This window comes from Silurus meridionalis, chromosome 1 (genome assembly GCF_014805685.1).
Source record: "Silurus meridionalis isolate SWU-2019-XX chromosome 1, ASM1480568v1, whole genome shotgun sequence".
Classification (NCBI taxonomy): Eukaryota; Metazoa; Chordata; class Actinopteri; order Siluriformes; family Siluridae; genus Silurus; species Silurus meridionalis.
The window spans coordinates 26,402,566-26,427,781 of record NC_060884.1 but is presented as its reverse complement, the minus strand read 5'-3'; the positions used below and the strand labels follow the sequence as shown (position 1 = coordinate 26,427,781).

General features: G+C 39.0%; 2 protein-coding genes across 24 annotated transcripts in view; one reads left to right on the top strand and one right to left on the bottom strand.

Annotated features, from left to right (window-relative positions):
- The first annotated feature begins 1,000 nt into the window (after positions 1 to 1,000).
- usp1 (ubiquitin specific peptidase 1) lies at positions 1,001 to 15,302 on the top strand. Of its 4 annotated transcripts, none has more exons than XM_046848249.1 (9): positions 1,001 to 1,144; positions 2,818 to 3,006; positions 8,332 to 8,452; positions 9,048 to 9,149; positions 9,983 to 10,149; positions 11,031 to 11,695; positions 12,181 to 12,354; positions 12,433 to 12,634; positions 13,357 to 15,302. In XM_046848249.1, exons 2-9 carry the CDS (start codon positions 2,837 to 2,839, stop codon positions 14,087 to 14,089), a joined length of 2,334 nt encoding a protein of 777 aa, XP_046704205.1. In that variant the 5' UTR covers positions 1,001 to 1,144; positions 2,818 to 2,836; the 3' UTR covers positions 14,090 to 15,302. The 4 variants fall into 4 exon arrangements, with proteins under 4 accessions (XP_046704205.1, XP_046704194.1, XP_046704184.1 ...); XM_046848238.1 differs by lacking the exon at positions 1,001 to 1,144 and adding an exon at positions 1,826 to 2,361; XM_046848228.1 differs by lacking the exon at positions 1,001 to 1,144 and adding an exon at positions 2,368 to 2,495.
- dock7 (dedicator of cytokinesis 7) overlaps positions 14,809 to 25,216 on the bottom strand; it is a 63,495-nt gene continuing 53,087 nt past the window's right edge. For 14 of the 20 annotated variants that reach the window (XM_046848062.1, XM_046848106.1, XM_046848082.1 and 11 more), the window contains 12 exons: positions 25,064 to 25,164; positions 24,726 to 24,918; positions 24,496 to 24,639; positions 24,154 to 24,285; positions 22,426 to 22,440; positions 19,588 to 19,713; positions 19,050 to 19,139; positions 18,199 to 18,435; positions 17,957 to 18,100; positions 17,695 to 17,801; positions 17,420 to 17,587; positions 14,809 to 15,823 (listed from right to left, as the gene is read on the bottom strand). In XM_046848062.1, coding sequence (XP_046704018.1) covers positions 15,781 to 15,823; positions 17,420 to 17,587; positions 17,695 to 17,801; positions 17,957 to 18,100; positions 18,199 to 18,435; positions 19,050 to 19,139; positions 19,588 to 19,713; positions 22,426 to 22,440; positions 24,154 to 24,285; positions 24,496 to 24,639; positions 24,726 to 24,918; positions 25,064 to 25,164 — 1,500 coding nt within the window. In that variant the 3' untranslated portion in view covers positions 14,809 to 15,780. Of the gene's footprint in view, positions 15,824 to 15,991; positions 16,012 to 17,419; positions 17,588 to 17,694; positions 17,802 to 17,956; positions 18,101 to 18,198; positions 18,436 to 19,049; positions 19,140 to 19,587; positions 19,723 to 22,425; positions 22,441 to 24,153; positions 24,286 to 24,495; positions 24,640 to 24,725; positions 24,919 to 25,063; positions 25,165 to 25,216 lie in introns of all 20 variants that reach the window. The other 6 variants (XM_046848072.1, XM_046848115.1, XM_046848156.1 and 3 more) reach the window with 2 other exon arrangements.

Here is a 25,216-nt window from a genome sequence, read left to right as displayed (position 1 = left end):
CCCAGGAGTTTATTAACAAATGAGAGTAACCTAAACATTTTTCAAAAAGCACTTAACAACTAATTGAGCAATTTTTACAATTTATTTGGCAACTTTTGGAAAACGAACCAAGCTACCGTAATTTCCGGACTATTAAGCGCACCCAAATATAAGCTGCACACACTGGATTTGACAAAGATTTTTATTTTGAACATAAATACGCCGCACCGGTCTATAAGCCGCACTGCCTACAATGAAACTAATGAACTTTACACAGGCTTTAAAGAAAGACTGTCTGTTACACGGCTTGTATCTAAACAGTAGCCTACTAAGAAAGCCATTGTTCACTGTCTTCCTCCTTCCTTTCACAACTATTTCTTTTTTTGGTATCGTTGTGCGTTTAAAAATCACCATTGGTGAATCTTTTCTCCCGATGCCTTGCAGCTCAGAACACAGGTGAAGTGCGTTTTTTTCATGCCCGGTTGTTTTCAGCGTGACGAATGATTCGCCTTTCCTGTAGACAGTCCGAGTGAGCGGCAGGTCAAACGTCAGAGGAACCTCATCCATATTTATGATGTGGTGCGGCCCGATTCAGAGGGAGCGCATCTGATTTAATATAAAGAATTTCATTGGTTCACCTAAACCATACATTTAATTAAATTTAATTTGTCTAATGTTATGGGGTTCAGTTTTTTGGCGGCTTGAAGCTTGTAAAACTGGGAAAAACCCAGGAAAATCCATAAATTAGCCGGTTCATTGTTTAAGCCGTGTGGGAAAAAAAGTAGCGGCTTATAGTCCGGAAAATACGGTAACTCAATTGCTATAAAGCGGTTCATTCATAAATCCTTAAAATCATGTCGAAGCACTATATACACTATACATAACTTACATAACATAATTATAAATACATACACAAAAAAATCTAAATGAATGTATTTCGAATAAAATTCTTCCTGAGTTCAACCAGTCAATTTAAGAAAACATGGTGACGTCACAATATTTTTTTTTTCAGCAACAAATCGATCCGCCTTTAGCAACTTCCTCTGAAATTTAGTTAACAACAGTGAGAGAAAGGGCAAACATAGGGCATGAGCAGCAGAGAGCTGAATTCAGCACAAATCACAGAACTCAAATAAGAATACTATGAACTCGACGGTGATTATAAGTAAGATGATGCAGACACACAGACACTAGTAAAAAGGGAAGCCATTACACCTTTGTGAAACATGGGAGCATCACCTGGCAGTCACGCCATGTGTCTAACATCCAGTTAGCAGTGCTGGATAACAATGTCGCTCACACAAAATATTAACACTTTTGACAGTTTTGGCATGTTTACTTAGGGTGTACTTAGTTTTGTCGCCTGCTATTGACAAAAATGAGTGTATGTAGAGTTATTTCTAGAGGACAGTAAATCTGTACTGCTATACAAGCTGCCCATTGGCTACTCTAAAATATATCTTTTGTAAGATAATGTGCATACAGAAAGCAAGTGCAGAGTTACATGAAAAAAACTAAACAAAAACAAAGATACAGGACAAAAGCATGTTTGAAAAAAAATAAAAAGTTAAATAAAGCATTATAATAAACTGATAATAACCTGCTTATCGTATATCACTTTTATTCTATATGAAAGAAACCAAACAAAACATCCTTAAATACTAGCGAGAAATCCGAAATAAATTACAGTTTATAATCTTAATCTGGATAAAATCTATGCAAAACGTTTAAATGAAACTTCCATGATTTTATTTATTGTTGATTTTCTTTATTATGTATTTCAGCAGCAGATTCGCTACAAATGCGTAGGAAAAAAACCAAACCAAATATAAATGCGCGCTTCCGTGTTTTGAGACGCAAAAGGACCCTCAAGTCACGTGACATGGGGCGAGTCGCCTCCAATTTCGCCTGATGTTTTTTAACACAGTCAGTCTGTTTAGATTTGGGATAAAACTGTATTTTTAAACCATTCATCCTGTGTATTTAGTATATAGATCGATTTCTTAATATTTATAATATTTATAATGATAAAAAAAATAATAATCCGAAACAAGTGAAAAACGGCACTTCATTCGGTTGCCTTGGAAAAAAAGCGCCAACTTCTACAGCCCGCGCTGTTTGTCGGTTTATTTTGTTTCCCACCAGTATTGTGGAAAGTCCCACCCTGTACGGTAATTGGATAAGAGTCAAGAAACCCCAGCGGACCAGCGATTACCACAAGCCAATCAGAACACAGAAGGCGGGGCTTGTCTGAAAACGGGTATGGGGAGTAATATCCCGCCATCAGAGTTGTCAAGTCGTTTATCCAGCGGAACGGCGCGGAAATCGTATTAGCCATAGTTTCATTGGACGAAGATGAAGAACTGGAGTGGCGTGTAAAAGGTTTGTAGCATGTCTGCGCTCTTCCTCTGGCAACTGGAGGTAGGGCGCAGCATGTCGCTCGGGTCTTTCCATATAGACTCGGCCGCCTGGGGCTTTCACCTGGCTCGTGTTCGTTTGGTTGTGGTGTGGCTGAGGTACAAATCGCGTGCACTTGTCTGTATTTGCGGCTTATGTAGGGTACAAAGGTAGTTGCTCGTGCGCCCTAGGTAGTGCACTCCACAGGGGAGAAAAGGTTATTTGGAACGTAGCCTTGGGTTCTGAACTATGGCGGTCATACCCCTGAAAGTATTGGTCTATTAGTTTTGGAGGTAAAATTCCAACAGTTCAGAGGGCTAGATCTTCTTAAATATAAATAATAATGTCAAATAATATTAAATTATTAGTATTAAGAGTGTTCTACTGGACTGCACTAAAACAATTATTCAATGATGCCCTCTGTTTCTGTGTGTTTTAAAGGAAAGCTTGCCTGCTCAGGATGATGCCAGGTGTGCAGGGAGAAGTAGCTGCAGGAGCTGGGGGGAGTCCAATGAGGAGGAACCGTCTGTCCCTGAAGTTCCTGCAAAGGAAAGAAACCAAGCGTGCACTCGACTTCACAGAGCCCCAGGCTGAGGAGGCCAAGCCTGCAGAAGCAGCAGACTCTTCAAGGTGGGAGAAGTCCTCCTACTCTACCTGCTTACCTACAGTGTGGAGAGAAATCGAATGATCCACTTCGAATACTTTGCAAATTGATGTTCGTCATTAACATGTGCACCTGAGATTTATTCTGTAGTAAAATTCTGACTTTTTTTGGATCACCTTCCTACATCACACACGATGCCGTACGGATACGTACCGTAGAATGATTCTTCTGCTTAGTGCAAACTTGGGTTACTTTCGTGCTGATTCAGGTGGATTTTTCCTAGAAGTTGATGTGTTAGAAGCAGGAAAAATTGGCGAGCGTAAGGATTTGAGTAAGTTTGACGAGGGACAATTTAAGTCGGAGCATCTCCAAAACTGCAGCTCTTGTGGGATGTTTCTGGTCTGCAGTGGTCAGTGTCTATCAAAAGTGGTTCAAGGAAGGAACAGTGGTGAACCTGCGTCATGGGCGGCCGAGGCGTATTGATGCATGTGGGGAGCGAATGCTGGTCTGACCCAACAGACGAGCTCCTGTAGCTCATTAATGCTTGATGGGTCAGGACAGTTTTGGCAGCAAAATGGGGACCAGCACAATATTAAGCCCCCCAAAAAAAGAGTGAAAACAGCATTTTTAGATTGATCTACTTAAAAGCATTTATTCAAAAAGTTCAGTTTGAATAAAACAAACAGGAAAACGTGCATTTTCCCGTATGTAAATGTGAATATAGCCTGAGAGCACCGACTTCGACCTACCTTTCTACTGAGAGTGATTTAGTGAAGGAAGATCTCTTTATATGTACTTATCGCAGCTGTGATACAGTACTCATGGAGCAGAAAGGATTCAGGATTTTGCTTACAGCTAAACAGTTTTGTGTAAAGTCGTCATTGTATCGCCTCAGCGGAAAAGACGAACAAAATGTGCTAATGGACTTCAATTCTAAAAACATTTAATTAAAGGCATGGAGAATGCGTTACTATGAAGTCGGGTGAAATGAGTGTATAATAGCACTCACCTCCTCATCTGTACACTTTGCTCACCACTGTCCAGCTGGTTAAGTTCTAGCCTTAATACCACAAAATAATGAACATGGACTCAAAGCAGCTTTACACAGATAATGCGGTGATAAAGAATGAATGTTTGTTCTTTATAAGTGTAAGTTTGTCCCTAATGAGCGAGCAGGGGAAAAACTCCCTGAGACGGCATAAAGAAGAAACCTCAAAAGGAACCAGACTCAAAGGGAACCCATCCTCATCTGGGTGGCACCAAATGTCCATTGATGATGATGCAAACTGTAGTCCTGTGTCAGAGCAGCAGACTCTTCAAGGTGGGAGAAGTCCTCCTACTCTACCTGCTTACCTACAGTGTGGAGAGAAATCGAATGATCCACTTCGAATACTTTGCAAATTGATGTTCGTCATTAACATGTGCACCTGAGATTTATTCTGTAGTAAAATTCTGACTTTTTTTGGATCACCTTCCTACATCACACACGATGCCGTACGGATACGTACCGTAGAATGATTCTTCTGCTTAGTGCAAACTTGGGTTACTTTCGTGCTGATTCAGGTGGATTTTTCCTAGAAGTTGATGTGTTAGAAGCAGGAAAAATTGGCGGCGTAAGGATTTGAGTAAGTTTGACGAGGGACAATTTAAGTCGGAGCATCTCCAAAACTGCAGCTCTTGTGGGATGTTTCTGGTCTGCAGTGGTCAGTGTCTATCAAAAGTGGTTCAAGGAAGGAACAGTGGTGAACCTGCGTCATGGGCGGCCGAGGCGTATTGATGCATGTGGGGAGCGAATGCTGGTCTGACCCAACAGACGAGCTCCTGTAGCTCATTAATGCTTGATGGGTCAGGACAGTTTTGGCAGCAAAATGGGGACCAGCACAATATTAAGCCCCCCAAAAAAAGAGTGAAAACAGCATTTTTAGATTGATCTACTTAAAAGCATTTATTCAAAAAGTTCAGTTTGAATAAAACAAACAGGAAAACGTGCATTTTCCCGTATGTAAATGTGAATATAGCCTGAGAGCACCGACTTCGACCTACCTTTCTACTGAGAGTGATTTAGTGAAGGAAGATCTCTTTATATGTACTTATCGCAGCTGTGATACAGTACTCATGGAGCAGAAAGGATTCAGGATTTTGCTTACAGCTAAACAGTTTTGTGTAAAGTCGTCATTGTATCGCCTCAGCGGAAAAGACGAACAAAATGTGCTAATGGACTTCAATTCTAAAAACATTTAATTAAAGGCATGGAGAATGCGTTACTATGAAGTCGGGTGAAATGAGTGTATAATAGCACTCACCTCCTCATCTGTACACTTTGCTCACCACTGTCCAGCTGGTTAAGTTCTAGCCTTAATACCACAAAATAATGAACATGGACTCAAAGCAGCTTTACACAGATAATGCGGTGATAAAGAATGAATGTTTGTTCTTTATAAGTGTAAGTTTGTCCCTAATGAGCGAGCAGGGGAAAAACTCCCTGAGACGGCATAAAGAAGAAACCTCAAAAGGAACCAGACTCAAAAGGGAACCCATCCTCATCTGGGTGGCACCAAATGTCCATTGATGATGATGCAAACTGTAGTCCTGTGTCAGAGTAGCAGACTGTTGACATTAACTACAGTCCAAATCCATCCTCAAGCTGCTGTATTATGTTGTAATTTCATGGATCCCCAGGCCATGTGTATACTGCGTTGTGTTTGAGGCTCCCCTACGTTTGTGTTTGATTTCTTATTGATAGTTGAATGAAAATGGTGCTGACAATCTTTTTATTGTCATGTTTGAGAATGTTGGGATTATTTTTTGGTTAAACACAGTAACTGTACGACATCAAATACATTAACAAGAATCTAAACTCACTGAACATCTCACAAATACTTAAAAGATTGAACGTGTTTCCAGATATATTATACATTTTTTCAAGTCAAGTCAAGAGGCTTTTATTGTCATTTCTACTATACACAGTGGTACACAGTACACAGTAAAAATGAGACAACGTTTCTCCAGAACCCTGGTGCTACACTAAACAACAAACAACAAAACAACATTAAGCTAAAACACAAGTTACATAAAGTGCATCGAGTGCAACCTGGTGCAAACAGTGCAGACAGACAGTGCAGACAGACGACACAAGACAAGACACAAAACCCTATATAGCGCCGACCAGTAAACCTACTGTATACTAGATTATACAGTACTGTACAAGAAAACTGTAAAAAACTATACAAAAATCTAAACTATATCCCAGAAGTGAGTGTAAACAGTGTAGTGCAAAAAAAATACAGCAGCAGTCGAAGGTGCAAAACAGCATGTAAACAGTATAATACAATGAAAATCCTAAATGTGCAAGAACAGCAGTTGAGAGTGGTACTGTTAAGAATAATAAATAATAAATAAATGAATGGTGGTGGAATGGATTGAGATGAGTGATGAGAGTGTGTTAGGTGTTAAGTCCAGGAAAAAATGTTTTCAGTTCGTTACACACATTTGAGTGTGTGTGTGTGTGTGTGAGAGAGTTCCGTTTCAGTTCTGTGTGTTGATTAGCCTGATGGCTTGTGGGAAGAAACTGTTGCACAGTCTTGTTGTTGCGGCCCGAATGCTTCGGAACCGTTTTCCTGATGGTAGAAGTTTAAAAAGTGTGTGTGAGGGGTGTGTGTGGTCATCCACAATGCTGTGTGCTTTGCGGATGCAGCGTGTAGTGTAAATGTCCATGATAGAGGGGAGAGAGATTCCGATGATCTTCTCAGCTGTCCTCACTATCCTCTGTAGGGACTTGCGGTCCGAGACGGTGCAGTTCCCAAACCAGGCAGTGATGCAGCTGCTCAAGATGCTCTCAATGGTCCCTCTGTAGAACATGGACAGGATGGGGGGAGGGAGGTGGGTTTTCCTCAGCCTTCTCAGGAAGTATAGACGCTGCTGGGCTTTCTTGGTGATGGAGCTGGTGTTAAGTGACCAGGTGAGGTTGTCTGCCAGATGAACACCAAGGAATTTGGTGCTCTTGACGATCTCCACTGAGGATCCATCAATAATCAGTGGAGATTGGTCGCTCTGTGCTCTCCTGAAGTCCACAACCATCTCTTTCGTTTTGTCCACGTTCAGAGACAGGTTGTTTGCTCCACACCAGGCAGTTAGCCGTTGCACCTCCTCTCTATATGCTGACTCGTCGTTCTTGCTGATTAGACCCACCACGGTCGTGTCATCAGCGAACTTGATGATGTGGTTCGAGCTGTGCATTGCTACACAGTCGTGAGTCAGCAGAGTGAACAGCAGTGGACTGAGCACACAGTCCTGGGGGGCCCCAGTGCTCAGTGTGGTGGTGCTGGAGATGCTGTTCCCGATCCTGACTGACTGAGGTCTCTCAGTCAGGAAGTCCAGGATCCAGTTACAGAGGAGGTGTTCAGGCCCAGAAGGTTCAACTTCTCGATCAGGTGCTGAGGAATGATTGTGTTGAATGCTGAGCTGAAGTCAATGAACAGCATTCGCACATAAGAGTCCTTGTTATCCAGGTGGGTGAGGGCCAGATGAAGGGTTGTGGAGATAGCATCGTCCGTGGAACGGTTTGGACGATACGCAAACTGCATGGGGTCCAGGGAGGGTGGAAGCTGTGTCTTAATGTGCCTCATGACGAGCCTCTCGAAGCACTTCATCACGATGGGTGTGAGCGCGACGGGACGATAGTCATTGAGGCAGGAGACAGAAGACTTCTTCGGCACGGGAACAATGGTCGTTGTCTTGAGGCACGTGGGAACAACGTTGCTGCTCAGGGAGATGTTGAAGATGTCAGTGAGGACATCTGCTAGCTGTTCTGCACATTCCCTGAGCACTCTGCCAGGAATGTTGTCTGGTCCAGCAGACTTCCGTGGGTTAACTCTGCATAGAGTTTTCCTCACTTCAGCTGTGGTTAGACAGAGCACCTGGTCAGTGGGAGGAGGGATGGTCTTCCTCGCCACCACGTTGTTCTGCACCTCGAACCGGGCGTAGAAGTCGTTCAGCACATCAGGGAGGGAGGGGTCACGGTCACAAGCAGGTGATGTGGTCTTGTAATTCGTGATCGCCTGGATGCCCTGCCACATGCGCCGGGTGTCTCCACTGTCCTGGAAGTGGTCGTGGATTTTCTTCGCGTGCGCGCGCTTTGCCTCTCTGATAGCACGGGACAGTTTGGCCCTGCACGGGACAGTTTGGCCCTGCACGGGACAGTTTGGCCCTGCACGGGACAGTTTGGCCCTGCACGGGACAGTTTGGCCCTACACGGGACAGTTTGGCCCTAGCACAAACTGTGTGATTAAGATATGATTAATTTGATATGCTAGTGCTTATATTTCAAAACTGTAATGATTTTGTTTCTGTAGCTGTGACCAGGTTGTGCCAGCACCATGTCACTCACTTCCCTGTGGAAAAAGAGAGTGTCTTGTTCCCTTTGTTGGTCTTAACAATCTGGGCAACACCTGTTACCTTAACAGCATCCTTCAGGTATGTACCATTTAAACCACTAGGTTTGTCATGTAGAATATTAAAATCATTAGTTTTCTATTCAGATTCAAGCCACATTCGAGTTACATTTTTATGAAAATCAGCTTGAAGGCAGGTCAGGAAGGACATGGAGTACAACACAATCAAGGGAACGCCCTTGATCTTAATCACATCACCTGTAACATGGTTTATAACCAGACACACATAGCTCTTTGTTTCCATTATCTTTATTAAGCATTCAGAACCGGTTCCACATCCAAATATAATTATGGCGCGCTTGTCGTGCGCGCTGTGTAAACGTTATGTAATAATGCTGTGTGATCAGCATGCATAGTCAGCATTACACCATTGTGTACTCATCTGGGATGTAGTCAGTTTGCAGGTTTATTTATATCTAAATATCTAAAATATTTGTGTGTGTGTGTGTGTGTGTAAAATATTCATGAATATATTGTTGCAGAATTAGAAGTTGAGCTCTTTTTTAAAACCACAAAAACTGCATTTAAAATGCATTAAAAGATAGTACCATGTTGTGTTTTGCTGTTTGTTTTATTTAAATCCTTGCCATTACTAATGACCCGCTTTGTTGTTGCAGGTCCTGTATTATTGCCCTGGTTTTAAGGAAGCTGTTAATTCCTTGTGCCGTATGTCTAAGCTAAAAGACAAACAGAAAGAGGATGGGGTTAAAAGTGAAGAGGTTTGAAATCATTTAATTCATTTATATTAGAGTTGATTAGACATAATTGACTGGCATGTTTGTGTGCGTATTGATACACTAGTCAGCAATTCTTGTTTACCTGGATAAGATGTCACTGGAATTAATAACTAGTGTAATCCAATTTCTTCTTGAGGGTCCATCCCCCTGTTGTCTCAGCATTTTTTTTTTCCACATTCTTTTCCTGTTTAAAATCTACACCAGGATTTGTTTAAGGTTGTGAACATGTCTGCTGTACAAATAAAACTTTAATTAGTATTAATTTAATGATGGTTAGGCCTGTTACTATTGACTATTTTTATAAATTAATTAGTTGACAATGTTAGGGCTTTTTTCTTTTTTTTTTTTGTCTATAAACAAGTTAATAGGTTCTCCATGCACTCATTTTATGCTCTAAAACCGCTTCTTATAAGTACAAATAGTTTGCCAAATATTTTTATATCTGTTAAGATAAGAGATAAACCTTTATTCGTCCCACAGTGGGGAAATTTCTATGTTACAGCAGCAAGACAAAGAAATAAAATTATTTTTACAAGACTAAATATTGTAATAGTGCTCAGTTACCGCAACATTATTTTTATTTATAAATAAAGAATATTTAAAATGAATGTACAATTTCGTTTGAAAAATATAATGAATAAAATTGACAGAAAATCAACTTGTAAAGTTGTAAAACAATTTGTAATTGGTTGTGTTCTAGAGCAGAAACATTGAGTAGAAACACCTACTATACAAACATATTTAGTGGAATATGACTAGCCTGCTCTGTTGTATCTTTTTGGCACGTTCTAACACGTGTCTATGTCTATAAACAGGGAGACTCATCTGAAGACTCGATGCCTGTTCAAATGGAATTACTGCACAACTTCAAATGTTTCATATCTTCAGTGGAGCAGCTGCAGTCCAGTTTCCTGTTTAACCCAGACAAATATAACGAAGGAGATTTGGCCACACCCCCACGCAGGATTCTCAATACACTCAGGTATTAACAGTGCTGATCCTTTATGGATGATAATTAGGGTTGCAAATTTTCAAGAATGGAAACTTTTCATGGGAAATAAACGAAAAATTTACAAACTTGCCGGTTAGCCCGTAACAGGGAACTTATGTTGAAACAAAAATCTTGCACTATAATCTTGTTTATAATCTTAAAACAACCAGATTTAAGGCAATTTCAGTTAAATCTCTATGCTGCATATTCATCAATACCATGCAGGGCTACTGAGGCCACGCCCCTTTCATGCATTGTGCATTTCCCCTTAACATAACACATTTTGAATCCTGCACACAAAATAATGTAAAAAAAAAAGTTTAAATAAATGACAACATTCTTGTGCTGTGTCTAAACTATTCTGCAACAAAATTATACCAACAATAAAATCAGTCAAAAATGTCATTTTTGTATTATAATGTATTAGTTTGCATGCATGTCAGCTTATGACCAAACAAAAGGTTTGTTTGTATATGATACTGTTTATATAAACTACTTCAAATTTCAATTCCCATCAATTTTTATAAATTACTGGCAAGTTTTCGGCTTGGAATATTTACAAAATTCCCCAAATGAGATTCCCATAGAAAGTTTCCAGAAATTGAACTGAAATGTTCCACCCCATTGCGACCCTGTGCTACAAAATGCTTATTTTATCCATCAAAAAATGTAGTGACTCCCTGATGCATTCTGAACTTACCTTATTAGTTTCAAAGTTAATTTGATGATGGTCCAGACAAATTGGAATTCTTGGTGCTATATAAAACGGATCACGACATAATACTCGATGACTTATGTCCACCAAATGTTTTTTTTTTTTCTTGAACGAGATTACTGAATAAACACTAATGTTGCAATTTGTACACATGCAGACAGCTGAATCCTATGTATGAGGGCTATCTGCAGCATGATGCCCAGGAGGTACTACAGTGCATCCTCGCATATGTCCAAGAGGCCTGCGATACCATTAAGAAAAACCTTAGAACCAGCCATGGTGAAAAACCAGAAGAGAGTGAGCACTTCACGTGCAGTGGGACAACACCACTTCCCCAAGAGGAAGAGGAGAACCCTGATGGACAGATGAATGGGAAAAGGAAGAGTGACACAGAAGTGGGCAATGCCAAGAAGAAGCCGAAATCTCAGAGCAAACACAAGAAAAGCAACGAGGAAAGCGGCCCTTTAACCCGCTCAAAGAGAAAGTCTTTTGGTGATGTGGCTGGGAATTTTGTTGGTGGTCAAAGGGAGGAGGCTGAGAAGGACAAGGAGGAGAAAGAGGGAGGAGGCAACGCAGAGGAAGAGAAGAGCGAAGAAACCGCAAAGGAGGCGAATAAAAGGAAGAAAAGGCCAAAACTAAATTGGCTGAAACCATCAGGAAAGCAGCCTAGCATTTTCTCTAAATTCCGCAGTATGGGTCGAATCAGCTCTCATGCAGGAGACCGAACAGAGAACAAGGACCAAGACACGGGCAGCCGTGACCCTCAGGGCCAGGGTCAAGCCACTGTCAAAAGTGTGAAGACTACAGAAAATGAAACAGAAGGTAACTACACACTAAACAAACAAACCCACTGACTCTTTGAGCAGTTAAATACTAGAGGTCAACCGATTAATCAACACCGATTGATTGCTGAAACTATCTGCAAAAATCAATACTGATCCGGCTTGCAATCCGCAGTCATTACAAAAGCGGCCTCTGGGGGTGAATCGCTGATGCCACATCCTGTTTGTTTATTTATTTTTAACAAGTGAGACTGCGTGCTGCACGGAGAGCACCAGATTATATTTATTATTTGTAATTTATCAATTACATCATTATATGTAAATAATAACAAACAAGCCTAGGGTGGATAAGGGTGGATGGTGGATAAAGGTTAATAGAGGTCAACCGGTAGTGGATTTTGCGGGTGGATTTTGCTTTTTTAAGCAATTTTGCGTGTGATAAAGCTTTGGAACTATAATATAAAGCTTAGTTTAAGCTGTATGGACTTGTGTGCTCATTTTTCCCACAACACCTTTTCTTCTAAGAAACCCCAGAACTCCAGGGCTTGGATATGCTGAAGCAGCTGTTCCAGGGTCAGCTGGTGCTGAGGACACGCTGCCTGGAGTGTGAGTGCTATACCGAGAGGAGAGAGGACTTCCAGGATATAAGTGTACCAGTGCAAGAGGATGAGCCCAGCTCCTCAGAACCCAGTTCAGAGAGTGAGTTTATTTGTTTAGATGTAAGAAAGTACGATTTTTATTTTGTGACTGTTTGTCAATGATCAACATTGTGATCAGTTTCCCCAGACCCTAAGCCAGAACAGAAGACTCTGAGGTGGGCCATCTCCCAGTTTGCATCAGTGGAGCGAATCGTCGGCCAGGATAAATATTTCTGCGAGACGTGTCACCATTACACAGAGGCGGAGAGGAGTCTTCTGTTTGACAAGACCCCTGACATTGTCACCATTCACCTCAAGTGTTTTGCTGCTAGTGGTTTAGAGTGAGTTTGTTGAATTGTAATATTACAATTATTAATAATAAGGATTTAAAGTTTATACGTTTTTCAGATATTGACTTGTATCTAGAAGAGCTGGACTTGTTTGATATCCTATTAATTTATTCCCAATATTTTTTTTCTAATCTGAATAGTACTGACTAGGGGTGTAACGGTACTTGTATTAGAATCGAATTGTTTCGTTACAGGACTTAAAAAAAAAAATACAATTATATATATAAATAATGAGTAAAGACAGGACGTTGAAAATCAGTGTGTGTTGCATTGAAGGTTTTAATATTGCCTCTATCACATTTTTTGGATAAAAATGTTTAAAAAGAATTTCATTAATTAATTAATTAAAATGCATTAATTGCACGTTAATAGTTAGTGCTAAGTTAGTTTACGTCTGACTATTAAATTTTCCATTTATTTAATTCAATCAATTCTTCAACTTAATTGATGTAAAAGTATATTGCATAAATTTGATTTATTCTATTTTTTTTTTATAAAATATAACTTTATAGATTATTTAAGCAAGCAGCCATTTGATTTAAAATAGTTTTAAAAATGTAAACAGTTGTTGATCAGCTGGTGGTAATGCAGTACAGCATCCTGCTGATTTAAAAAAAAATTTTATAGCACAACTTGAACAGCTAATTAGATCATCTTTGTGTAAAATGAATGCTTTAACCAATTAAACAATCGAATTCCTGATGTTTGAACAGGATGGACCCGTATGCTGGATTGTCAAAGGTGAACACGCCTCTCCTCACCCCCCTGAAACTCTCCCTGGAGGAATGGAGCACACAACCCTCCCAGAAGCACCATTACAGGCTTTTCGCTGTAGTCATGCACAGTGGTGTGACCATCAGCAGTGGCCATTACACCACCTACATCCGCATGATGGACCTCCACCGCACCAAGCTAGAGCTTCAGGCTCAGGAGGAGAGTCAGAAAGAAGAAGACGGAGAAACAAAACTGCTCAAGAAGGAAGAGGTTTCGCCACCTGACTACAACGATGGCGAGGTGTCCTTCAGCGTGAGCTCCAAACCACAGAATATAACGAGTCTGTCGAGCAAAACTGGCGGAAAAAGATCTACAGAAGGAGTCAGTTTACTGGGAGGTCAGAGAAGCATCTCAAGCTATGAGATCAGCACCAGCAAGCAGGCTACTACAGAGAAAACCGCCAACGTGGCAGCGTACGCCGGTTCTCCTGTTCAGAACGGAGCGGTGAAGAAGGAGAACGAGGACGAAGCAGTGAAAGAACACAGTCTGGTCAGCTTGGATACGGCTTTACAGAATCTTATGGACTACGAAGGGAAGTGGATGCTTTTTGACGATTCCGAGGTGAGGCTGTTCGAGGAGGAAGAGTTCCTACGCGCGTGTTCTCCCGAGAGCTGCGCCACCTCCACACCGTACCTCCTTTTCTACAAGAAAGTCCCAGGAGAAATGAACTGAACGACAGCTAGACCAAATCTTTAAGAAAGAACTTGCTGAGTAGAAACTAGCTGAAGACGAGGTCCAGGTTGGAAGGAATATTCCAGGGATGAAAAGTTATTCTCAGACGCATAATGAGAATTTCAACACAGTCACTGCAGTGATGAGGTTGGACAGGATGCACGTTGGTTCTCCTGAGCAGAACAGTGTATCCCTTTAACAGCTGATATTTTTATTCTACAGGGTGTCCTAAAAGTCTGCTTACAAATAAGATCTTTTATATTGAGTTTCTAGTCTTTAATAGCAATAATTTCGACAAATCATTCTCATAGCTGGATCGGGAAACATAGCAAGCATATCACACATGACACTGCTGAAAAAATGGAAGACCAATGCAGAAGTGGACGTCCAGTCAAATGCGGTGCTGTCATACACCACTCATACAAAGTATGGAGACTTTTGTATAGACACACTGTATTTTGTAACCCCCCCTAATTTCTCTCTCTATATATAAATACATTTTTTTCCCTTTATTTAATTTTTTTTGTTTCTTTCCCATCTACATTCCCCACATTCATTTTATCACCTAATTTTTCAAAGGCCCTTTCATTATGCACCTTGGCACCAACTGTAGTGCACTTAATGTCCTGTAAGCCTTTGTTGTTCACACACTGGTTTTTATACGTGGATATATATATATATATTTTTTAAGTTCGCTTTTGTACATTTTTGTTTTAATCTTGAACATTGCATTTTAGGGTGTAAATATACCATAGTATAAAATGTAGGCTCTGCTTTGTGTAAAAGCTGTAACAAAAATCCAGCTCTGAGCAGAGAGGAGCTGTTTATAGGAAACTGCAGGAATAGAGAAGTGTATTTTTGTAGTGTTTTTTCCCCCCTGAATGCCATTTCTATGTTTTGAGATCTGGACCGTGTTCTTCACAGCTCTCTACATTCAGTGGAACATGCCTGAACTAAGCTACATTTTGAGTCAGATGTGGGATAAGATCTAAACCGTTTGAATAGTTATAGAAGAACGAAGCCACATGCTGACATGGTGTCAAAGCTAAAGCCAGTATCTATAAGCAATAAATATTTTTCTTCTGCTTGAGACATCTACGCGTACAAAATAAAACACAGTTTGATTATATCCGGGAGCAAAAATGCTTTATGTTCAATGACTTTTTGTAGATTCTTTTGTACACTCATTAAAACACCAGCATATTAAAAGTCACCAATCTGTTTGATGTTGTGCATTAAAATATTTATTTAGTAAAATATTCAAGGTAAACAAAAGCTACATAAAATTATGCAAATGTTTGAAACATTTCATTAACTAAACAAATGTGTAAAAAAAAAAAATGAGGGAAAAATGTCCATGATAAATAATGGTACGCGTTTTTTTTTTTTTTTTTGCTTGCTTTTCATTCGGATTAAATAGTAAACTTTTAAAGTCGTACCATTTTGTGATAAAATGTTAGAAGACACAGTAATAAAAAAAGTGCACACCATATATTAAATAGAGTTTTGACACAGGCTGAAAGAGTGTAACAGGTCGTCTCTGTAAACCCATACAAAAGTGGAATGACACTACTATAACACTTAGCTTAGTTTTCTCCGTTCTGGCAAAAACACTGATTTCTTTTTTTTCTCCCCAAGTAGAGTTGAATATTTACAAGCAAATAAATTAAATGCCAGCTGTCTCGTCTTTCTCACAAATCAAGCTTGCGGAGGCTCATTCTGCTAAAGGAATCTCTGTTGAGAGAAGGGGGGGAAAAAAAAAAAAAAAAGACATGGTTTAGTTGAATTCTGTTCTGTACAGGCTTGATGATGGCCTGCATTATTCAGTCTTGCTGTAGGTCCATTTAGTCAAAATTCCCACCTAAATTACAATGAATACAAATGTTAATTCGGATGTTCTACCTTGTCAAGCTGTCCGTTTGCTGCTTGCCAAATAAGCAAAACAAAAAACGCTAATCAGAAATGCAGTGTAAACGTCATTGATTTGTAAATGTCTGCATTTATCGAGTCAAGAGCCGAGATATAAACTGGTTTAAATGTTAAGTGACAGGAGAAAAGCCAGCTGTTTATAGGATTTTATTTCCCTACTGCGAGGGGGACAATATAAATAAGTGCAATTAATGAATCTTCTATACTTAGAAAAATATATGATGATGCATAGCCTCTTTTTTTTTTTTTTAGTACCGATTTCAGTGCTAATCAAATCAGCATTTAATTTGTCTGTGTAATCAGCATAAGAACATGTTCTAGAGGCAGCATCAAGGCAGCATCTTTTAATCTTCGTAGGGACTCACTCAAACTAGAGATAGTCGATATTTGCTGTGGAAAATTGGTGACTATGATGGAGACGCCGATTTCAGACGCCAGCATGTACGCCTTGATATACACCAGAAACGTTCACAAGGTGCGAGCTTTTCTCACTATACAATTACGTCGTGGGGAAAAGTTTTTTTTTTTAATCAAAATCACGAGAAAACAAAGAAATATTATTAATGCATGGGCTCTTAGGACTGGCATAAATGAGTGCACTGTAAAAAAATAAAACAAATGTATGCGGTGGTCTGGAAAATATCGTCAAATATTTTCTCTTAATTTCTGTTTCACTTTTATTCCTGCAACAAATACACTTCTATACTCGATGAGGCATTGTTTACTAAAAAATATTTACACAAATGCATAACCTTGCCTGAGCATGAAAAATCAGTTCTGTCGAATAACAGTCTGACAAACAGCAGACTAAAGATAAATATACTCTTGCTCACAGCCAATTTTACATGGTACATTCATTTCAGTTGAGGAATGGCCGCACTACATACAGTAGGAAATGTAACCGTGTGAAAGGTTTTCCCAGGCTGCTTTGTCTGGCAGTGTGTTCTTCATGATGTACTATATGTCTGGTGAGATATCAACTCTTCCTTTCCTCATCAAGTAAACCAAATTCAAACTCTAGATTATTGCCATCTCCTGGATATGCCAGATAATGTAACTGCTTGCCTCATAATGCTTCATAAATGTGTGTGTTTGACCTTAGAAAAGCTTCAAATCAATGCAGCACTTTTGTTTTACTAACAACAAATCAGGACAGACTTCACACCAGAAGATCAGATGGCAAAACTGGCTGAGATTATTATTTTTTTCAGCTATTCTTTTCTTGATGAAAATCACATCTAAGTTGCTCTGGAAAAACGTGTCATGTATAAATGTAAACCAATCTCTCCTTTTTTTTTTTTTTTTTTTTTTTTAGAAACCCTGCTGTCTACAACAGTGTAAATATTACACCTTCAGCTTGTTACAACAAGTCTGGAATATTGTTATGTTTGGTTCTCTAACCTGTGAGAGTTAACCTGGAGTACAGGCTTGTAGAGCTGCGGGATCTTCCTGTTAATAAGCGGCTGCAGAGCTTCCTTCAGCCTGTGGTAATTTCTCTCCAGTTCCCGCTGATATTCCTTTTGGTCAGGACCTATCAAACTCTTGTTTTTGCGGAGGGCGTCTTCGCACCTAATAACGAACACGTACAATGATAGGAAAGAAAAAAAAAACTCAGTAGATGATTTTAAAGTGATTCTACACAAAGTAACACAATTAAAGATATTTAGTCGTTATACCTTTTGGTAAAGTCTTTAAAGCAGAGTCTGAGCTTGTTGTGGTGTCTGTAGAGTTTAGGATCACTTGGAATTTCAGACAGGAAGACCTGAGCCACCTCGAGTGGACCCTGGGGAACATGTACATCAAGTCAGGAAAAATACTGACTAGATACCACCAGTGTGCAGTTATTCTGACAGGATGAGCGATTTTATATATATTTTTTTATACACATACATTTCCAGCAGTAGATTATTTTTCTACTAAAGCTACTGTTTTAATCACCTGGTTGACTGTGGTGCCCACAGACCCCTGCAGGACCATCTGTAACATCTTGGCATCAGCTGGATCCTGGTGTGTGGCAAAGGCCAGTTCCTGTGTCTTCTTCTGCATGTCCTCAATGGCCACCTCAATGGGCATGGAGATAATCTAAAAGTAGTGGGAAAAATGACCTATAATTAATGAACTGACTTCACTATATGTGACGGTTCTACAGGGTGGACAGGACGGTTATACTCGGGTTGTACCTCCTCCTTGTGAATGATGTTGATGCGGGTTTTGATGTAGGGAAAGGCGTTGCTGGTGGTAAGTATGGTTTTGCGTTTGTACTGCTCGTGCAGATCTCCGTGTGCGCGGCCGTCTAGTGTGAACGGCGTGCAGTAAACAAAGCGCCGCAGGTTGTAGTTCTTGTCGAAATATGTGATGCGGTCCTTCATCTCGTACGTGTCGAAGTACGGCTCCACGTACGTGATCTGAACGAAAGCCTGTGACAAAACGCATCATCCATTTAGCACACAGGGATGCACAAATATACAGTACGCTCTGGAATTATTAGTGAAAAAACAAAAATTCAATATTATATTATATATTAACCATTATAATATTTGTTATGTATTATAAAATATAATTTATAATATATAAATAATTCACCTCACTTTAAAGTTTTTTTTTTTTTAACATAAAAAAACAAACAAAAGACAAAATCAACAGCTTATATTTAAAAAAATAAAAAAAAATTTAAATAAGGAGCCAAAGTCAAGGTTGTGTGTCAAGCATTACACGTGATTTAAAGAAGCCAGTGTATGACATCTAGCCTATTTATAGCTCACTTATGTAAGAGTTATCAGGAGATCGATGCACAGGCAGTCCTGTGAATACAAACAGGTTCTAAGTTTATACAAACGTCTGCATTTAACTCAATATTAATGCTACTGTCTATCTGACCATAAAGGTGCTGCTGCAAGTCAAGTGGCTTTTATTGTCATTTCTACTGTACAGTGGTACACAGTACACAGTAAAAATGAGACAATGATCCTCCAGAACCCTGGTGCTACACTAAACAACATAGAGCTACATAAAGTGCACACGAAACACATACCTTATTTGGATCAAGTTTACATTTGTCCACTGGATTCGAGTCCTTAATGACTTCAACTTGATCCTCCCCAAATCTCTCCCCATAGAAACCCTACAAAATGAGAACAAGGTCTATAGAAACATTCACAGTATGTTTATGAAAATACGAAGGCTTTCGGTTAACCTTGACTTATCAATCCAACCTAGATCACTATTTTGATTTGATGCTCTTGAGAACATTAAAGACAATTTCACACATTCGCGTGTGGAGAATTTATTTATATTATTTCATTCACTGTTTAAGTAAATATAAAGTGCTATAAATGTTATAAACATGCATCACTATTGTATATGACCAGATAATTATTTTTAAATATTCCATGAACATAATCTGTATAAATAGATCTGCATTATAAACAAAAGCTGGGTTAGGAAAAAAAAAAAAAAACTTGTGGACCTAGGGCAACCCAACAGGTCACAAACCAGATAAAAAAAAAAAAAAAAAAAAAAGACAAGAGACAAACACACAGATAACAAAACAGCTTCTAATGATTGTGTACCTCAAGCCGGTGTGAGATTTCAGCCAGCTTGGTGATAGCCGGCTCTTTGTACACAAACTCCTGCTCGTCCAAGTCGCCAAATTTCGAACCATAAAATCCAACTCGGAAATAAGTACCAAACATGCGCTTTCCATCCTGCAACAAATTTAGCAAACAAAAAAAAAGTTTGTGCAATTCTATCAAGATTCTTACATTCTTACAATCTAGACATTCTCATCATCCAGTTCACATCTTATAATATCCCTTAAACTACAACCTTTGTATTATAAAATGAACTATAGTAACTCCTGGGCCATGGCCAGAATAAGGTGAAGTTAAACAAGCGGAGGAAAAGTTCATGTTGAAATGGCACCAAGTTATCAGACCTGGTAAACATGCAAGACAAACACTGTCTGGTAAATTAATAATTAGAAATTTTTTTTTAAAATCTCTAATTCAAATAAATAATATAAGCAGAAACAGTGACCACACACAATGAGGCTTCCAACACAGCAAATCACTCAGTGCACTACACTGCATAGTGTATTATAGGAAAATGTCACAGGTGCTTGAAAGGAGATTTCAAATGGGGAAAAAAATAAATAAATTATATATATATATATAGTATTTTTTTTATTAGCATTACACCGTAATACAGTTCATGAAATCATTAGTTGCAGGATTCACAAATGTGTGTGTTTGTCCAGCATACATGTTCTGATACGGTACAAGAAGGACTATACAGTTTGAAATGACATGCACCTCAACAAATAGAAATAAAATGCATTTATAAAATCAAGTATTTGCTACTAAAATGTTATTACTATGTCAAATTGCTAGATTCTACATTGCTTTACTACCCAATTTTATGATAAATAAATGCAGCAATGAGCTCAGTTTTTTTCATTTAATAATCTGCTTAACATAAACATTAACAAAGCAAAAGATTCAGAGACGGAAATTTTTAAATCCCAGGCTAAATACTTAAACATGACTGTACCATTTAGAAAGGTAAAACTTTTTTCATTTCCAAAAACGAAACCTTCTAAATAATGCCATACAGCTGGATTTAAAGCCAAAGGCAGGAAAAGTGCATTTCAAAAAAAGAGCAAATAAATGTTTTAACACTGAACATTTATTCCACACCCTTACTGACAACTTCTGAACTGGCAAAGACATGACTGTCAACATCCAATAAATCTATTTATACTGCTTGAGAACAGTTAGGTTGACCTAACTCCCAAAATATGGATGCCAAAGTAGCTTAAAGACAGGAGTATAACAGTATATAAACCAATATAATCCACAAGAATGTAGTAAGAACCGTAAATGGGTTCAGTTTATCAACCAGTAGTATTTAGCTAGACAGCAAGTGTGGGAGGTGGTGCTGGAGACGATAGGTATGGGGAATAAGGCAGTAGGACAGCATGCTTAGGTGAAAAACTATTGCAGTGGAGTAGAAACAAAATTTCACACAAAAAAAAATAAAATACTATTTGGAAATGTCTAGGCAATCCTGAAAAGTTAATGTGAGGACAGTGGCAAAAAATAAATAACAATAAAAAAATTTGCAAAAGATCAACATATTTTTAAATCTAGTTTTTAGAACTATGTATAAACTGTGTAAAAGTGTCACACAAATATCAGCAGGCCATCAAGTTACTGATACTATTTAAAAATAAATAAATAAACAAAGGCACATAAAATTCCAGTCTGAATTACTTTGCATCTTCAAATTACATCATTAACCCTATACTTAAAAAGTTAAAAACAAAATATCAGTTATCTGTTTCCTCAGTCACTCATCACGCTATTAAATCAACAGAAATAAACCTCAAACTAGGAACTTACCACAAGACATAATAATTAAAGTGGGAAGAAGAGGGATCAGCAACCGAGGGGAGGGGGAAGGGGCAAAAAAAAAAATAAGGAGAGAACAGAACAATTTTATTCAGGGAACCATGAACTTTCTTGTAGAGACAAATCAAAACAGCAACAACACTTCAAACGGATTTATGACTTAAAAAAAAGGCAAAATGATCCCCAAAACAGGGCACATGCAGAATGCAAGCAGGAAGGATTTGGTGAGTATGAGATGGGATTCAGGAACAGTCTGAGATCCTGTTAAATGAAGAGGACAGCGTCGTGCCAAACTGTCAAGGAGTCATGCACAGAACCATGAGAGACAAATGATGTATTAAAAGCGATTCACAAACAAACAGAAATCAATACTCAGGGGTCGATTTAGTTTTAAATAAAGAATGACGGTCAGGGAAAAGCTCCAAAAAAACTTCCGATTACCCACAGAGTAATCTTTGTGGTAACAGAGGGGGGAAAAAAAAAAAAGTTGCTGGTTTATAATATATACATATTTTTAATTGACCTGTATTTATTTAATTTTTATTTTTAACTGGCATAAATCGAACCCTGTGCTTTAGGATGACTGTAGTGAGGTCACATCAGTGCCAGTGCTGATGATAGACAAAGAGTAAAGGGAGAGAGATGAGGCAAATGAAGTGACGCATTCATCGACAGCTCGTCGTTAGTGTCACACACTGGCTCCCATGCACATGGCCTGCTGAAACGAGCAATGTTAACACTGTTTCTGTTCAGAAGAAAAAAAGGGAGTGAGAGAGAGAAATGGGGGAACGTGAGATAGAAAAGAATGGCATGTTTACACGCCACAGATGTGAGAGATGAGAGAGATGAAGGAAAAAAACAAACAAACAAACAAAAAAAAAAAAAAAACACATTTCGATAAAAAGGTTAATGGATCGATTTCACAGCAGAGAAAGCCAGGATCAATGCCCACAGCTTGCACATGTGGGTCAAGCATTAAGCATGAGGTTCACCACCTACCTCCCAGCCAGTGCTCTGTGTGAGAAAGAATATAAGACAAATCAACACATACGCCCACAGTACACCCTTTTATGAGTTTAGCAGGAATCCCTCACCACTACGAAAAGCCAATATTTTTCCCTTTGGGATCTTCAAAACACTGCATGCAGTACTCAGGACTGGAAAAATCACTAGCCTGGATGCCTTAAACAAACCGATTTTGGGACCAGGTTAAATTTTTTTTTTAATCTGTAGTTGCCCAGAAATAAAACGGACCACAGTTCTAATATCTTTTGTAACATTTAATCACCATCACTCAATATAATAGTGCTACAATATTTAGTGACGTTTACTAGAGTTCCAAATCTGCTTCGCTTTCAGTTTCAATATTTTTTTGTATTAAAAATACTCCATACATATTATTATAACGTATTAACATCATACATAGCTTACTAGTATACTCAATACCCATCAGCTAAGCATATTTTTCAGGAAGCCAAAATTTCTTGAGACATATTAAATTATTATTAAATTATATATTACATATTTTTTCCGGAGGCCAAAATTCCTTTAGACGTACTCTCCTTTATTTGGTCAAATTGTGATGCAATATTTGGCAATGTTACATCATCAGACCTTATCATACATAGCTAACTGTTTTACTTCTTATCCATCTGCTTAGCACACTTTTCAGGAAGCCAAAATTTCTTGAGACGTACCTGCCTTTATTTGGTCAAATTTTGAGCAATGTTAAATGAAACAGGTCTGCTGTCAATTCAAACACTAGATAATAATGTTAAAGGAGATGATGCAACTCGAAAATGATTCCATTTTTTTTTCTATCCCCTACACAGGTCAGATTTCAGACCTACACTGAAAGCTTCTAAAAGCGAGCACCTGCGAACATATACAAGTTTTTACTGGTGGTGATTCATTAAGGATGACAGCGAATCGTTTCGGGAAGACTGATGAAAATAAGTGAAAAACTGCAAGGGTAAGTTACTGTTACAAAAGTATATAGCTAGACGGGCTCAAACACAGATTTTATTTGCGTAACAGGGAGAGGAACTCTGCAAACGTCATTATTAACAACAAATAATATGCTACATTAGATCAATAGAAAATAAGACTATGGTTACATAGTCATAGTTTGTATGTTTCAAACCTAGTCCATTATATTCCTGGGCAAACAAAGCAAGCAGACTGGACTTTTCCACTTCCTGAGTGGGTTAAGTAACACATTTATTATTTGCCCACCCCTGCTAGAGTTCATTTCATTTATAACCCCATAAGTGTTGGTAAACAGCATGCAAGAACTTTGGTCTTCTCATAGGAAACATTATTTTGTCTCAACACATGCAAAACCCCTTGCTTAGTCATTCGTGTGCTGACATTGAGTGTGTGAACACCTGCTGTGTGCACTGGTGGAAAAGACATATGCTTTTACTGTATATCTCCATGCATGAATGAACACTGTACGAGTATGCAACAATTAAAAAAAATAAAAAATTTAAGTGGATTGATATACCGTGCAAAACAATATATACAACACACAATGTGTAGATGGCAGTACGAACATTACTGCAAGTACGAGTGGGTACATACAACTGAATAAACAAGACTTTCTACACCGACTTTGGTAAGATGTTTTGATGATATTGTAAAAGCAAAGTCCTGTTATTTTAAACTGAAACAGCCAGCGAGTGCAATGACCCGACACAACTGCTACCGGACAGTGTGAGCATTTACCTGGTGCACTATTTTGCCAAAGGCCTCTTGCAGTTTACCATGAATAGTGGCCAGCTTCTTGGCATCCCTGTTAGCTTCATGAATAGGGATGAGCACCTTGTAGACTTCATTCACAGCCTCGTACATGCCAGCCTGCAGACAGAGAGTCAAAACAAGGTCACAGAATAAATGATGCCACACAACACAAGATATGGAATGCTGGGTGCTATGCTGGATGGTGACTAGAGATCTCTATGATCTCCTATTACTTATAATCTTCTATTTTTGTTTTTAATCATAGGACTAAAACATACACTGACAGGGGAAAAACCTTCCAAGGATTATGATTGTGCACTTCCTCACCATAGAGAAGGATGCGGCAGCCTGCTCCAAAAGCCCCACCAGCCCAGCCTCTGTGAAATATTTCCCTGAGCAAATACCCTCCTCATCGGGAGACACGACATCATCAGATACAGCAGACTCCTCCAGTACATTGGAAGAGATATTCTAAACAAAGGGGGTGTTGGGGTAATAAAACTATTAGTTTGAAAAAATCAGATTTCTGGAAAGCCTGATCAAATCAGATTGAGTACCTGGAAGGTGACACAGCCCACAGGTAGGTACTTGCGATCCTCCAGCATGCTGAGATATTCAGCCACCAGGGCGGCACTGTGCACCAGACACTGAGCCGCCTCTGCATGGTTATTCCTCTCGGAGTGCTTTCCTGCCATGTTCTGGAGCCAGGTCAGCCTTAAATCCGGGGATGTCTGATACCCCTTGGCAATTCTGTTACACATGCGTTTGCATTGTGAATAAACATGGCTAAGGAATGTATTTTAAATTGTAAGACTTTCCAGAATTTTAAATTTCTCCACAGAAGCGAGGAAATTCAGTATCAAAATAAAGTGCAACAAAAAGCCAGTAATCAGACCTGTACATCAGATCAATAAGCATCTCGGGATCCTCTTGATGTTCCTTCATCTTTACTGTGTCTGACAAAATCATATGCAGGTTAAACACCAAGTCTTGAACCTGAAACACACAAAAGCATGAGAATTTATTTATTTATTTTGTCATTGCATGT

What these genes read in the sequence shown, in the direction of transcription:
- usp1 (XM_046848228.1), top strand. Translation starts at nt 2,371, where the DNA reads ATGTCTGCGCTCTTCCTCTGGCAACTGGAGGTAGGGCGCAGCATGTCG. An exon ending in GAAGCAGCAGACTCTTCAAG is followed by an intron (nt 3,007 to 8,331) that starts GTGGGAGAAGTC and finishes TTGTTTCTGTAG; the next exon opens with CTGTGACCAGGTTGTGCCAG. An exon ending in AGGATTCTCAATACACTCAG is followed by an intron (nt 10,150 to 11,030) that starts GTATTAACAGTG and finishes GTACACATGCAG; the next exon opens with ACAGCTGAATCCTATGTATG.